The sequence below is a fragment of the Ziziphus jujuba genome, chromosome 9 (genome assembly GCF_031755915.1).
Source record: "Ziziphus jujuba cultivar Dongzao chromosome 9, ASM3175591v1".
In the NCBI taxonomy this organism is placed as follows: domain Eukaryota; kingdom Viridiplantae; phylum Streptophyta; class Magnoliopsida; order Rosales; family Rhamnaceae; genus Ziziphus; species Ziziphus jujuba.
The window spans coordinates 6,003,252-6,018,578 of record NC_083387.1 but is presented as its reverse complement, the minus strand read 5'-3'; the positions used below and the strand labels follow the sequence as shown (position 1 = coordinate 6,018,578).

The 15,327-nt window shown below is 32.3% G+C and overlaps 2 protein-coding genes across 3 annotated transcripts; both read right to left on the bottom strand.

Annotated features, from left to right (window-relative positions):
• Positions 1 to 4,948: 4,948 nt before the first annotated feature.
• On the bottom strand, positions 4,949 to 10,850 carry LOC107426804 (uncharacterized). 2 transcript variants are annotated; one of them, XM_048481221.2, is made up of 16 exons: positions 10,514 to 10,848; positions 10,307 to 10,418; positions 10,023 to 10,091; positions 9,784 to 9,900; positions 9,594 to 9,667; positions 9,126 to 9,228; positions 8,969 to 9,011; positions 8,107 to 8,169; positions 7,511 to 7,740; positions 7,222 to 7,342; positions 6,986 to 7,089; positions 6,644 to 6,757; positions 6,389 to 6,559; positions 6,131 to 6,274; positions 5,873 to 6,018; positions 4,949 to 5,225 (listed from the first exon to the last, which is right to left on the bottom strand). In XM_048481221.2, exons 1-16 carry the CDS (start codon positions 10,575 to 10,577, stop codon positions 5,074 to 5,076), a joined length of 1,827 nt encoding a protein of 608 aa, XP_048337178.2. In that variant the 5' UTR covers positions 10,578 to 10,848; the 3' UTR covers positions 4,949 to 5,073. The 2 variants fall into 2 exon arrangements, with proteins under 2 accessions (XP_048337178.2, XP_048337179.2); XM_048481222.2 differs by lacking the exon at positions 4,949 to 5,225 and having other exon boundaries at positions 5,879 to 6,048; positions 10,514 to 10,850.
• A 657-nt stretch (positions 10,851 to 11,507) lies between these two features.
• Positions 11,508 to 13,539, bottom strand: LOC107426480 (GDSL esterase/lipase At4g28780). The gene is made up of 5 exons (XM_016036682.4): positions 13,143 to 13,539; positions 12,761 to 12,888; positions 12,430 to 12,675; positions 12,071 to 12,323; positions 11,508 to 11,985 (listed from the first exon to the last, which is right to left on the bottom strand). Exons 1-5 carry the CDS (start codon positions 13,387 to 13,389, stop codon positions 11,753 to 11,755), a joined length of 1,107 nt encoding a protein of 368 aa, XP_015892168.3. The 5' UTR covers positions 13,390 to 13,539; the 3' UTR covers positions 11,508 to 11,752.
• Positions 13,540 to 15,327: the final 1,788 nt, after the last annotated feature.

The window sequence follows — 15,327 nt, the reverse complement described above, 5'->3', positions numbered from 1 at the left end:
AGATTATTGAAGAAGATGAAGAACGAAAGCTATGTGGTTGAGGGTGGTTGCAAAGTTTACCCACTGTTTTCTTTCTATTTACGGACTCTACCACTGTGTCTGTGTGTGCGTGACGTTACTATTTTACTTTACTCCTCTTATCTTTTTTGAATCTACCTTTTTATTTTTCTGAAATTTTTTTTGGTGGTCGGGTGGGTTGACCCGAATTGTTATTTATGTGGTGGCCGAGAATCCCAGAGGATCAAAGCCTTTCGGGTTTAATGGCTCCGAACGAGAATTGGACGTTGGACTTTTCTGCACAAATTTTTTTTTTTTTTTTTTTGTTTTTAGGCATATTTGGAATTTGGCATTTTACCATCTCAAAAAATAACTATTTTATAAAAATGGTCTGCGAGTAAATAAATACTTTAAAACAAAAAAGAAGAAATTCCAGATACATGTGAACGTCCTAACCGTTGAGCCAAGTTTTGAGCCCAATAGGTATATTTGTCCTGGAGTAAAAAATAAATAAATAAAATTAAAAATAAGAAGATTAGATTTCAAGGAATAATTTTGTTAAGGGGATAAAGATGGTAATAATTGTAAAAATATATACATATAAAAAAAATATATGATAGTTTGGAATAATCCGAATGGCAATTATTTTTTGGTGGTAACCTATAGGCATTGGTACTAAAATTTTTTTGTTCCGATTTATCAAATAAAACAAAGCAAGATTTTTCTGTTTATGTTTTTTTAGTACAAATTACTTTTATTTTTAGTTTGAGTAAAAGATAGTTCAGAGTTCAAGTGGGATTAAGACATTTTAATTGAGAGTATCTTTGCAAAGAAAAACAAAATTTGGGAGTATCCCAATAATAATGCGTTAATAAATAATTAACAAAATGTAAAATTTGTACAAAAGAATGCTGATTCAACCAGTTCAAAAACTTTTTTTTTTTTTTTTTTTTAGATGGCTTGCACGACTTTTAATATCTTGCAATCTTTTTCATATCAAAGCATGGACCAGCATACAAGTAATTTTATTTTTCGCAAAAGAAAATAAAAAAAATGTAATTTTCATTTTTATTCTCATTTTTCTATTTATAAACATGTACTTATTATTCCACTACAGCTTACATTGGGTGTTCTTTTTTCCGTTCACACTATTAATTAAATCCATTATCTCACTCTATACATAAAAGCAATTTATTTTAAACTCGAATTATTGTTGTCCACCTAATAGATTAAAAAAAAAAATTGCATTATCCTGTTTGCTTTTACGTTAATGTTGAGTTAACCAGTCCAAAAGATAGGGCATAAAACTAAAATAAAATAATATTGTACATGAAAAGGGGATTATAGTTGAGAATGATCTATAGCTCTTAAACAAACTGAATTGGTAATATTTATAAAACATAAGTAATTTGTCCAGTATCGATGAGAGAGACATGATTTTTGTTATATAAACTAGCAAAGAGGTAGGCCAACCTCATTACTAAGACGATGTATGACCTAATATTGCAATTATATCATTTTAAGTTATAATCATTAATAATTTATCATAAAGATTTTATTATTATTATTATTATTATTATTATTCCTCGACTAAAACATAAATGGGAACAGGGTATACAGCCAATGAAAAATTATGGTTTTTTTTTATTGATTTGGAAAATACAAATTAAACTGAACATATTATCTAAAAAATGCATTGGCTTTTTCAATGGACAGAATATTGAAAGGTGCATGTCAAAAGTGCACATATATGACAATTAATCATAAAAGAAAGTGAATACACATATTCAGCTTGGGATATATAAAGATAATTTTTGGCACAAGATGATGATAATAGGGTAAAACGATGTGTGAAACATCAATGAAAATTTGAAAGAATCAATTTTCTGAAAACTCAGAAAGATGCCAGTCTATCAAACTATCATGTTTTTGCAGTAGATGGAGAAGTACACTCGTATAGTTGTATTCTTGTTCTTTTGAATCCGTGACGTTTGATTTGAGACAGACATGTACACAAATAATACATGTACTATCCCATAAACGGAGTACCACCTAGTACTTCAAATCAGGGTCAATAATATAGTTTTAGATGTTTATCCAAATAAAATGTTCTATTGATTGCTGAAATGAGAAAACTTATCTAAGGTGAACTATATTTCACATTGTTTTGGAAATCATACTTACGTGGCAACTGCTATTTGTAACATCTCGTTGAATATTCAAAAACTAAAATCCTAGTTAACCTTTTCACACTTATCATATTGTATAACTCAAAAAATCAAATTTGTATTGACAATGTATATATTTATATCATATATGGGATTACAAAGAATATTTTTATTAACAAAAGTTATCATGTTTTAGACCATTTTCATTTTGTACTTTTTATTTTTATTTTTATATCAAGTTATAGTTTTCACATAATCAACCCCATGCCATGTGGTGGTCGGTATATATTGGTTTGTTAATTTTCTTCTGACTAAATAATCAAATTATTTGGATTAGTGTTTTCTTTGCAAAAATGCAATATGCGTCACCTCTTTAATAGTCCCTATTACAGAGGTCTCTATAATCACAAACCATTGCTGCAGAATTTATTTTGAGTACTCAATGAATGTGCTCAGTCTTAAACTTAAAGTAATAGAACTGACTACTACTAAATAATATTGAAGGATATGCCTGCTAAATATAAACATCATTAAAATTTTTATTTTTATCGCCACCTTGAATTAAATGAAGTTTAAGGAATATTCAAATGGTTGAAAATAAATTGCATTAGATTATGGGATTTTTCGTTGAAACTCTCATGAGCTTTAAATTGAGCTGTTGAATTTCATCAACGGTTGAAGAACTAACTTGCAGTGATAATTAAATAAAGCAAAACATACTATTTTATAAGAAAGGTTGATGATTAGTCCATACTTTTCCATTAATTAGGAGGTTTATTACTAATTAACCAAAGAGGACAAAGATTGGAAGATGGAAGCTTTGAACTTTTATTTCATAATCATATGATTCCCACGAGCTACTCAATAGATGTCATGTCAAACTTGGAACATCCATAGATAAGCATAAACGGATACTATTTGTCGCATTAGAACTAATTAACAGTAGCTGCACCAAAACTTCATATTATAACATTTTTAATGAACATGCTATTCCGTGTAAAGCAGAGGTCTCTGGCTCTGGAAAATGCTCATACTCTGATTTTGTAATTTATGGTGTGTCGCTGCCTTTGTTTTCTTCATTAATGTTCCATTTTAGAGTGCTCTTAATTTGCAACATTTTGAAAACTTTCCCTTTTATTATTATTTTTATTTTCTCGTTTAAACAAAAAAATTTAAATTTGGAACTTTCCCGAACCCATTTCCTATCCTTTTTATTGAAAGTTCATAGAACAATTTGATGCCTAAGCCAAACTAGGTTTCTAATATACTTTTATGATATAAAAAACTAGTAATCTTCTTTAACGAAAGAAGATTAACATTATAATATTATTTTATGATATAAAGAACAACTAATCTTCTTCAAAGAAAGATGATCAACAATATAATATTATTATTATTTTTGTCCTAGACTTCTACTTACAATTGTGTCTTATTAAAGGAATTTTCTGATGAATATGTTGACTCCCAGATTAGGCTTCTTAATAAGTCTAGACCATAATGATGGGATAGCATCCAATTTAACATTGATGATGAATTTTAACCGGAAATTTACTAACAAATTGTTGGTTCACGGGTCATTCAAAAATTCATCATTATATGGTGTTTGATAAACGAGTTCAGAAAGAAGGATAAAGTTTCTTAAAAGGGATAATTGAAACAATACCAACAAAGAAAAAAAGGCTAACTTCATGACAAAGCCAAGCCAACAACTCCCTTTGGACATAGATCAAGAAAAAAAGAAGGCAAAAAAAAGTAGTCCATTCCCACTTTTGCGTTCATCATGTTAGGTTTGTCATGCTAACATACTAAACCAACTTAATTAAGTGGGTGATGCAATACGTTATAAAATAGTTTTTATTTGTTTTTTAAATAAAAGTTATAAAAATAGTTTTGATCTTTACAGGTTGGCACACCAAGGTTGTTGTGAAGGCTTTTTGTTAATTGATTATATAATAAAGCACAATGAGCGATGCTTTGCAAGTACCCAATCCTTTTTCCCCATGTAAATTTTTTTGAAACTGTAAGATTCGCTTAAAATAATATTATTTTAAGAAAAAAGGCAATCATGAGATTAAATGCACCTTTATTCTAATCCGTTAACACCATTAGTTCTGAGCAAGCCTCAATTTGCACCTCTAAACTCAAATCCCTTATGTCCGGCTCAATGAAGATTGGAGGCTTTTCTATCATTCTGTTTTTGGACATGACAGAGATTGAGAAAGACTCCCTTATTCGCTTCCAGATAGCTAATAAATGCACAGAGATCGAGTCAGCCAGGGACGATTTTGTGTAGCCAGTTCTTGTAAAAGCAAGCAAGAAAGCAGATGGACCAAGAAACTTGTAGCTGCAAATAAAAAAGTTTCGTTGCGTTTGTAGAAACGTCGTTGAGAAAGAGAGCTGTAATCATTGTTTCAGATATTAGTATTACTATTTGGCTTCAATGTTGCAGTGCCTCATTTTTGTTTGTTGACGTATTTGCTGCCGAAAACGCAATAACACCTTCCAAGTTCCAATTTCATCAGGGAAATAATTATTGGGATGTTGTCTCTGTCACTACATAACAAAAAGGTACAAATCAGTCTATTTGTTTTTAGGTGGGTTTATGTCTTAAACTCCATCCAAAACTTGGTTCCAGATTTTTGGGGATAATGATTCTCAACAGGAAATGCTAATCCACAAAAATTGATTTCAGAGGGGGAAAAAAAAAAAAAAAAAATCAATTTCTAAGGCACAACCAACCTTAATTACAATAGAATGACTGTACTGATAGACTAATTACCATCTGTAAAAACTGGCTAAATATCATTAACTTTTTGTTATCCATACACGATAAATGCAAAGAAGCAATATGGTAGCTCAAATGGGTAAAATTATGTAACTTAAGCCTGGGAAATAACAGCTAGGCCATCTAAGGATCGTCGTCATAGGGTTCATCTTTACGTGGTGATGATTGAAGAATCAAAATGGGCTTTTGAGCGTCTTGAAATTTGTCAAGCAAAGATTTATGAGAGGGATCATGATCCCAAGAATTTCCCCTTACATCCAAAACCTCAAGATTACCTGTTAAATGACAAGTTATGAAACCAAGTTAACTACACGCACACAGTATGTGGATGATATCTTGAAGGAATTGAAATCAAATCACTTTATAGCATTTAGCATCAGTTGAATATTATAATGAAAACAAAAAGAAGTAGATGCTGCTGTCCTTGGATAGCTATACATGACGCACAGTAGATAATATATATGTATATATATACATATATAGCTTGTATTTTACGGCTTTAAAATATTAACATCACAACTTGACAAAATCAAGGAGACAAGGTTTTCATTCAGGCTACTGCCAAAAAGAAAAAAAAAAAAAAAAAAAAATCTAAATTGTGAAATTTCAATTAAAACCCAATGCTTTTAGTACACATACTTAAAAATTAATATATATATATGTATGTGTATATATATAACATTTTAATTAGCTTAAGGTTAAAGGAAATGATGCTGAGTTAAAAAAAAACAATTTATTTTCACTCTATGAGGTGGGTTTTTTAAAGCAAAGTAGGGTATACAAAGCAAAAGAACATTAGACTAATTTGGTAGTCCTGAACTAAATAGTCAGGCTAATGCCAATAATGTGAATCTGGCAACAAATCATACGTTACTGTGAATTTTGATATATTATTAAGTATAATAGTTTAGTAATTAATCACCTTTTGCAGCTTTAAGAGCAGAGAATACAACGAATGAGGAATGAGCTGGCATAAAATTATATGCTGCATTGACTGAAACAAGTTCTGGTGCTGACAAGATGAGCTTCGACAAAAACTTTGCTGTTTCAATCCCACCACGGTTTTTGCTATATGCAATTCATTAAAGGGTAAAATTCCTGGTATGGATTAAAATAAAACTTGTGTAACCAAAAAATTTAAAAAAAAGGGAGGAGGGGGAAATGGAGGAATCATTTGAACCTTATGTTGATCTCAACTAACTTCAACTCGTCTGTTATGCTTTGCTGTAGGTCCTCAAACCCAGATGAATCCAATCCAATACCACTAATATTGAGCACTCGAATTGATGTGGACAGATATTTTCCCAAAGCTGCTGCTACATGACTGCAAAAAAGGGGGGAGGGGGGGGGGGGGGGGGGGGTGTTGAATTAAAAGCCCTCAATTCATCTCAAGAAAGAAATTAAATGCAACTTTTAACCAAGTATTGACTAGACAAACCCGCCAAGGACATTATCTGCAACAGATAGAGACTTCAGTGGTTTCTTTAAGGTTGAAAGAGTATTAATGAGTTGAGTCACTCCATCACAGGAAAGCTCACAATTCTCCAAGTTTAAATCAGCAAAGGGATAGGAATTTTCAGAAGCTTGAACAAAATAAGGTATTAAATTCCTGTATCATCCAATGATAGTTTGTGAGATCATGCCCCAAAATAGCTAAAAAAAAAAAAGCATAGGAAAATAAAATTTAACTGACCTAATTCCATCATCCTCAATGGGATTTTCGCTTATATCCAGAACCTCCAATTTAGGCATACAAACCAAAGCATATCTAAGATCGTCTGCATCATCTTTGTCAAGATTGTTTCCCCTAATAGCATAAAATAATTTTGAAGAAATAATTTCATACTAAATTTTAATATTGACACCATTTATCAGTAAAGAATATAACCAAAGATATAGGTTCATGTAAAGAATACTTTGATGTAAAGCAGTTCTTATTCATCTTGCAGTGCATTAATCTGTTTATAACTGCCATGAATTGATAGTAAGATGGCATAGAAATTTTATTGAAGGCAGAGTAACTATATGTTGGAACCTTAGATTTAGCACACGTAAGGATGGCAAGGACATGCCAACTCCCAAAGATGTTGAAGCCCCTCTCGAGAATCTCCTACTAAAATCAGAAAGCCAGCCTCCTAACTGCACTTTGTGTATATAGCTTCAAGTTAAGTAATTGTAGATGGATATTAAATGTGTATATAGCTTCAAGTTAAGTAATTGTAGATGGATATTAAATGAACCAAAAAAAATTGAAAGAAATGCATATCTCACATTGTTTTCTGAAAGGTCAAGCACAGTTAGACAGGACGAAGCATCAAGAAGAGTATTAAAAACCAGTTTTGCAAAATTTCTGCCTAGGTAGTTGTAAGCAAATTTTAATGAATTCAATGACCTGACAATGCAAACATATAGAAAGTAAGAAAACATGGCTGGAATAGCTGATGTAATAGAAGCAGTCTTGGTAAGCCATGTGACATGTTAATGCCACCTATCTCATCCAACAACAGCATAATTTACATTGATGATAAAAACAATCCTATACTTGGAATAACCGATATACCTTCCAGATGACAGAAATGATTTAAGTCCAGGAGGTAAAGAAACTGGATTCTTTTCAAGAAAGCTAACTGTATTTATTGAGAAGTTCTGTATCCAATGCGTCTGCAGACCCTTTATGAGTAGAGAACCACAAATTTTATCAATGGAAGCTGGTGAGAGCTTGCAGTGTATAAATTCAAGTGATGCTAAACTTTCACAGTTCTGATTCAGAAGTTTGCATAATCCATCAATCTGTAGATGCAAACATATACCAGCAGAAAGGATTCAGCATTTACATAATCCATAAGATTCTAAATGCTACATATCCAAGAAAAAATTGCAGAGTCACTTGAGCAACATATGAAGATTAACTTTACATAGCATCTATAGGAGATACTTTGTAATATGACTTCAGAATTGATTTTAGGATGTTTGAATATGATCATTAGAAACCACGAGGTCATGCCAACCTAACCAGTGTCTTATCAGACTAAATTAATCTGTTTCTTGGGTTGTGTTTCATAAAAAGTGCAGCCATTAGTTTCAAACCTTCCATCCAAAATGAGGAGTTTATTTAGCTATATATTAAACTAGATGTATAGAAATAACTGAACTTACATGCTCCCTAGATCTGATCCACATAACTACTAAGCTCTGCAACTTGCTGTTCCTCAATAATTGCTGCAACAGATTCGTATTAGGGTGTAGACAGTGGCTGCTGACCAGTAAATTAAGCCTTAAGGTAACAAGCAAGTGCATACAGCCAAACATTTAATCCTGCATGAACAGATCTATAATCTAATCTACAATTGGTATGCAATAAATGAAGAAAATGTTGATTACAAGATACATTTACTTGTTAGAAAATATTGAAATGAGAAAAGGTGCTGATAGAAGCACTTTATTAAACCAGTCACTGTGATTAAGGAATTTAAAATGCGTTTATGTATACTCCAGTATCAATTGCTACCATCTACTGTAAATATCTTGTGATACATGGTGCGATAGAACTTACAATATAGAGATATGGGGAAATGAAGAAACAATATAAAGGGGCATCTTTAGGAGTTCAATAATTTACAAACATTTTTTCCTCAGGGATCATGCAACAAGATAAATCCATGGCTTATGAAACCTGGACAAGATAGCATTACAATAATGCTTAAACTCATTGCATTCCAGAAAGTAACCACCCCCTTTATAAAATATATAAATGTATGTATAAAAATAAAATTGTTCATGCAGGTTCTACCAAGAATGCTAGCTCATAGAAATAGAAAGTCAGGAACTTGACCTATCCTCTTATCAACTGCAAGTAATATGAGCATCCTCCTTCTTTCCATAATCAAATGCAGGAATAAAATAAATTTTTTAAAACAAAATTGGGGGGAAAAAAAATAAAAATTCCTATTTAAGATCTAAAAGACCAAATGACAGTCATTGACAATGGATTCTTTGAAGTATGGTATCAGTAACTTACAGAAGATTCTGTGCCACACAGAACGCTCTGAAGTCTTAGACATCTGCACAAAAATAAGAGCACAATCAAAGAAGCTCAACTTCTGCATAACTCGAAACACAAACACACTGCTCACAGAGAATGCGAATATCCAGGCATGGGAAGATGAATAACGAACCTAGCGTAGCACCCAAATTGTTGGCAATGTGAAGATAGTTTTGAAAAATCAAACGTTGAACTTTTCATGTAACTCTCATAACCAATACTTTTTAATGCGCTATCTGTACATAAAAAGCAAAGCGAGGCTACCATTTAGAATGTTAATGCACCTCAGTCAATGCACAATAAAAGTAGGGGGAAAAAAAATATTTAAATCATGTTAGGGAAGTAATCTTCTGATTCAAAGATGTGGAAGCTCATACTAATGATCAAAAGATAAAACTAAAAGACATCTAAGAGAGCATTCAAATTTGAATGTATAACAAGGCAAGAGGGTTGATGCGGTTCCATCAAAATGGAAGCTATATGCCAAATGTGAGTTACTACTTCATCACCTGGTATCATTGACTAGAAAAGGAAAACCTAAGCTTGAAAGAAAGGGTCACCCAGAATTGTCAGACAATGAAGATTTCAAGCATTAAACTACCTGAAATCTCCAGTTCACCAATACATCCATTGAAATTCGGGATCAAAGCTATCTCTGCTGCATTGTCTAAGCAACTGTTCTTGAAAGTCAATGTTAAAAGAAAAAAAAAAAAATTCAAAATCATCAGTAAAAAGTAATGGATAATACGATAGAACACAATGATAACTTTGTTCCCATATTAGAGGCATACGTCTGCAGATGAGCTTCCCAATACATTTGCTGCCAGTCATATGGTTGGATCTTATCAACAACCTTTGGCCAACGACACTTGAACAAGTTCCTCCAAGCTGTGTCAAAGTTCCAATACCTGTAAAAACATATACATTTCTCATAAATTAGGCATTTTTGTTATTCTAGATTTTCACTATATAGTAACAATATATATATATATATATACTGAATCATAGAAAGCACTCAGCTTTTCCGAACCTCCCACGTTTTCTTCCACTTCCACCGTCAGGATCGGCATACTCATTGTCATTAGGATCCATAAAAGGCCTATTCAAATAAATGAGCAATTGTACCATAATACAAGAACAATTAGAAATTCCTCTTCAACAGCAACCCAAAAAAAAAAAAAAAAAAGGCAAACCCAACCGAATCTAACAGAAAATTGTTCACAGAATTTCAAAAACAAAACAATCAACAACACAAAAACTCCATGAAATTTCCGAAACAGAGGTAATTCGTAATTCCAGTACAATTCTACGTACATTGCCATTTGTAATTTTTGCAAAGCCAATGGCGGCAATCGTGCAACTAGCATATCAAACAAGTCGGACGGTAGCTCATACAAAACCGGCAGAAGATCATCTCCGGCAAAACCTAAAATATAACAGACGTAAAATTAGTTGGTCCATTAACACAATTCTCATGTAAAATGCAGTTCAATATACCCAAAAAAAAAATAAAAAAATTACCGCAAATCAATTCGTTTCTTATTGTCTCCAAGCACAAGGAGGTCAAAGACGGAGCTTTTTCCATTCTTCAACCCCCCCCCCCCCCCCAAAAAAAAAAAAAAAAAAAAAGAACCTGCTGGATAAGATTGAATAATTGGATGGTGAGAATCCAAAAAACTGAAATTTCCAAAATAATCCAAAAAATTTAAAAAAAAGAAAAAGAAGAAAAACTCAATAAAGTAAGAAACAAAATAGTAGAGAAGGATTTTGGATTTTTTCCTCGATTTTGGTGTACTGGTTTGGGGAACTCACTTTAAAGCGGCTTTGAAGTGGAAGAAGAAAAATGCTTTGGCGTTAGTGACCGGGGAAGAGAACATAAAGATAAGAAAGCTAAAAGCGCGAGAGCCGACAAAACGACGTCGGGTCAAGTACTATTATGGGAATTAGAGCCGCAGCTTCTCGCGGGTAATTATTGCTTCGGTAAACGGTAATTTCAATGTCGGGTTGTACTGCGGCGCTTCTTATCGAAATAAGAATTAACCATCTTGTTTTTATTTAAAAAAAAAAAAAAAAAAATTAACCATCTTGTTCGATGCCTTTATTAATTAATGGTTTTAGGTACAACATTTTAATTTATTTTCTCCAAGATAATATATATATATATATATTATATTTCCTCTAATAATTGATAAATTATAGTTAATTATATATGTCATTTTAAAAATAATGGATTATTATTTACTCATTCGCCATTATATTTTATAATAAATTGTCATATTTCGTATCTTTAAATGTAAAAATTTTTGAAAATTTTCTACAAATATAAAAGATATTTATCTTTCTAGTACAATTCCAATGTTTACCAATTTGGCACCTTATTTACCATTGAGATTGCAAGTGCATAAGCATTTTTGGCATTGAACCACAAACTGTGTTAATTTACTTTCTTCTTTCTTTTTCAGAAAAATGAATTTCATTGAAGCGAAAAGAAGCCATAATACAACAAAGAGCCAGGTAACAAAATGATACATCCGAATTATTAAGGTACCATCATGATCCGTGCCTATAATGATTCTACATCATAGAACATAGATAGCATTGAATAATTAATTTGCTCAACAGGCTAGTCAGACCGGGAAAGCTAGTCAATTACTTGAAAGCCCCCAGAATCAGACGTCAAATCCTCAACTATCATTCAAACATAAATACAAATCATAAACAGAATACATATATATATATATAAATGATTATAAAATATTTTCAGGTCCTAGAATCCATTGCCATGATGGAGCTGAGGTTCATTGGATTCATATACTGGCTAGAACCTGTCATGATCTGCTGAGCAATGAGCCGAACAGCACGTTCAGTTGGATGGAAAGCATCCCAAAATGCATAAATTTTCCTATCTGGGCACAGATTCGACAAAGGGTTGCACACTCCCAACCCATTATACGCGCCTTGGCCGCAGCATGCTACTTTTGATGTCACAAAACCTACAAGTATCTATCAATTTAAAAACCGCGTGGAATAACAAAATCACTATTTAAATTTCGCAAATAAATAAAATAAAACACTAACCGAATTTTTGAGGGCTGTTAATGAAATCCATGTTCATTTGAAAAGCGTTGGCCGTCACAAAGACATCCGAACCGAATTCTTGGTTTAGCTCTTGAGTCATTTGTACCAGTAACGGATTGAAAATTGCTGCTGCTTGTTGAAATTCCTCTATACATTCACCATTGTTGCTCCTCTGGGCTAAGGCAGAAGGAACACAGCCCAATGGGCCTGTTCCAGTCACAAGCACTCTACGGGCCCCCAACTCGTACAGCCTCTGGAATATAATCATGAATAATGAACAGACAAGCCCAATTAAGTAGGTGAATATATTATCAATATTACATACGTATATAAGGAAAAAAATGTGAATTTAACATTACCGATAGTATTTTTCGGTACTCGGTGATGAGGAGACGGGAAAATTCAGGGACAGAGAATTGACGAGATCTGAAGGTTAAAGGAGGTGTTAGAAAATAGTTGTTGACGAAATCGTTACCGCCTAACGTCATGAGAACGAGGGCTTCGTTGACGAGCCGCTGAGCCTGGGCCGGTCCAATCAGAGCACTCACCCTTTGCTGGTACTCTTTAAACAATTCGTACTGTCTGAAAATCCTTATTATGTTAAGCTGCGTGCAAAATACAAAATCCTGGTCAGTTTCACTTACAAACAACTAATTTTTTAATTTTTTTTGGGTTAGTTTATTGACTTACGAATTGAATGCCGGTATCATTGAGAATTCCGATGCCGGCTGAAGCAAAATTGGCACCAATGAGCAGTTTCTGTCCGGTGAGCTCAGGGCTTAAATATGGCAATGTGGGCTCTGACCCTATGTTCTCACCTTTTTTAAAATAAAAAATTGCATACGGTAAGTAAATATATTCCATAAATGGAAAATGTTTTTATAAGTTGACCACCCTACCCACTAATGGACTATGAGGGGACAGGCAGAGGTCTTGCCGAGGGCAACAACTCCTATGAAACTACTTATTTGGGTTTTATTTTATATATATATATATATATATATTCACAAATGAAATTAACAACATTACTATAAAAAAAAAAAATGAAAATGGAAAATGAATGAAAACGTACTGATGACGTCAGGGAGGTTTAGGCCATTGGAGAAGCGGCCGGTGGGACGGTGGGTGGGATAGTCGACGCCATATGGCGGAGAGTCGGCACGTGCAGTAGTTGCTAAGTAGTTGTTGTTGCCGCTATCGACGAGGGAGTCCCCAAAGACGAAGAAAGCACGTGCTGCATATGCTTGATGACTTGGTGTAGTAGCCATTGCCACCATTAGGGCAACGGCCACAAGTACACCAGGAGGAGTACTAAACATATCACTGACTTATTATGAAATGCAGGAATTCTGTGTTTTATTTTATATTTTTAAAGCTAATTAGTAGCTTTAGCTATAGTTGTGTTGATCAAGTGGAGATGATGTTCCATATAGGATTTTAATCCTGCGTGCATTTTTTTTTTTTTTTTTTGTTCATTGTATATATAGCGATTATGATTGTACTTTAATATTGGTATAGAACAATTTGTTGATAGCTGACAATTAAATGAATTAATGAGTTGTCTTTTCCATTTTCCTATCAAAGGAAATTGGTTGTTGGAAGAGTAATTGTAGTTTAGATTTTCCTCTATAGAAGTAAAAAAAAAAAAAGAAAAAAGAAAAATTGTTATTTGTTACCTAGGCTGATAACTACGGTAAAATCAATCGTTAACAATACGTTAGGATTTCATTTTAGTTTTTAATATTTAAAAATCAAAAGGGGTTTAAATAAAATCAATTAAAATAATATTCTTCATATGATCAATTGCTGATTCTATATATGTTAATTGATGATATATCAAAATTGGCAAATTAATAACATTATTTTTTTTTTAAGCAAACAAATATCAATATTTAAATTAATAGTCAGATTAACAAAATCCAGTGGATGCAAGCGCACGTATCATCATGCACTCCATCGTTTCGATTACCGTTGGTTAACTTTTGCAGTCCAATAGGATGTCATAACTCGTATGTTGATAGCTCGTAATTGCAGAATTGCAGATTCCTTTATGGCATTTTCGCCAGCATTCACGTGTTTACATCTTTAATTGAAACGAACCCAGGAGTAATTTAGAAAGTTAAACTGATAATAAATATGTGATTTGATCACGACCCAAATTGTATATGTTGATTAATATTTGAAATATAAATTGGAACTCCATAAATATGTCTCTCCATTAATTAATTTCACAAGAATCACAATTTTGTAACTTGTACATGTAGCTTTTTCTATTCCCAAAAATAGACAATTATAAGTATAATTATATATATATATATATATGTTAAAAAATGTATAATTATATATAAGAGATAACTAAAATTATATAAATGAAATTAATAATTGATTATGAAATTTAATTGATAAAGGCAACATATAAAGTTTGATAAGCAAAATTTGAGAGGATGTGGAATGAAAACGACCCCTTCTTTTTTATGATATAGCTGGCAACAAGTTGGATACATTTGATTGTAAGATGGATCCAGCTGCATGTTAATTTTGACCTACAATCTAGTCTCTGCGTTTTTATTTTATTTTATTTTATTTTTTTTTTATTTTTAAAGATAGTCTCTTCATTATTTTGACCAGTTCAACTTCAAACATTAATATTTTAAAATTAATATATATATATATAAATATATTTAATTAATTAGTTTTGAAAACTTTTATTAGAAAAGACTAAGAACAAACGACAAAGAGCTCTTAACTTAGAGATCTAGATGGATGCTAACTTATAAAATCGAGTATTTGGTGAATAAATTACAAATAATCAATTGATCTACATATCTTTAAAAAGATTATGTAATTAGGTTGATGTAGAAATTCCAAATTTTTCTTGTTCTTCATAAAACGACACAGATATAATAAATGCAATCTAATGGAGAACATTAAGGATGGTAAACATGCATGAAAGGTTAGATTGAAGTCCTTATCATAATCTTAATGAGGACGTGATTATTGTCACGAACTTTTTGACTTTGCCCCAATTGCTTGTAATTGAAGAATGATGATCAACCATATATCTGTCTATAGATTATTGCACCCTCAAATAAATAATAAATTGTTCTTCCTCAAGAGGTGGATTAGATAACACCCCACGTGAATAACATAAATGGGTAGGCTTTGAGTAGCTGAAAGCCTAACACCTCTTCTATTATGCATATGCCTCCAAAGATCAATGGGCGCCATATATATATTCTTCCCAATCTCACAGAAAT

What these genes read in the sequence shown, in the direction of transcription:
- LOC107426804 (XM_048481221.2), bottom strand. Translation starts at nt 10,577, where the DNA reads ATGGAAAAAGCTCCGTCTTTGACCTCCTTGTGCTTGGAGACAATAAGA. An exon ending in CAAAAATTACAAATGGCAAT is followed by an intron (nt 10,092 to 10,306) that starts GTACGTAGAATT and finishes TTATTTGAATAG; the next exon opens with GCCTTTTATGGATCCTAATG. An exon ending in TCATTTCTGTCATCTGGAAG is followed by an intron (nt 7,343 to 7,510) that starts GTATATCGGTTA and finishes TTGCATTGTCAG; the next exon opens with GTCATTGAATTCATTAAAAT.
- LOC107426480 (XM_016036682.4), bottom strand. Translation starts at nt 13,389, where the DNA reads ATGTTTAGTACTCCTCCTGGTGTACTTGTGGCCGTTGCCCTAATGGTG. An exon ending in AAACCTCCCTGACGTCATCA is followed by an intron (nt 12,889 to 13,142) that starts GTACGTTTTCAT and finishes ATTTTAAAAAAG; the next exon opens with GTGAGAACATAGGGTCAGAG. An exon ending in TAACAGCCCTCAAAAATTCG is followed by an intron (nt 11,986 to 12,070) that starts GTTAGTGTTTTA and finishes AGATACTTGTAG; the next exon opens with GTTTTGTGACATCAAAAGTA.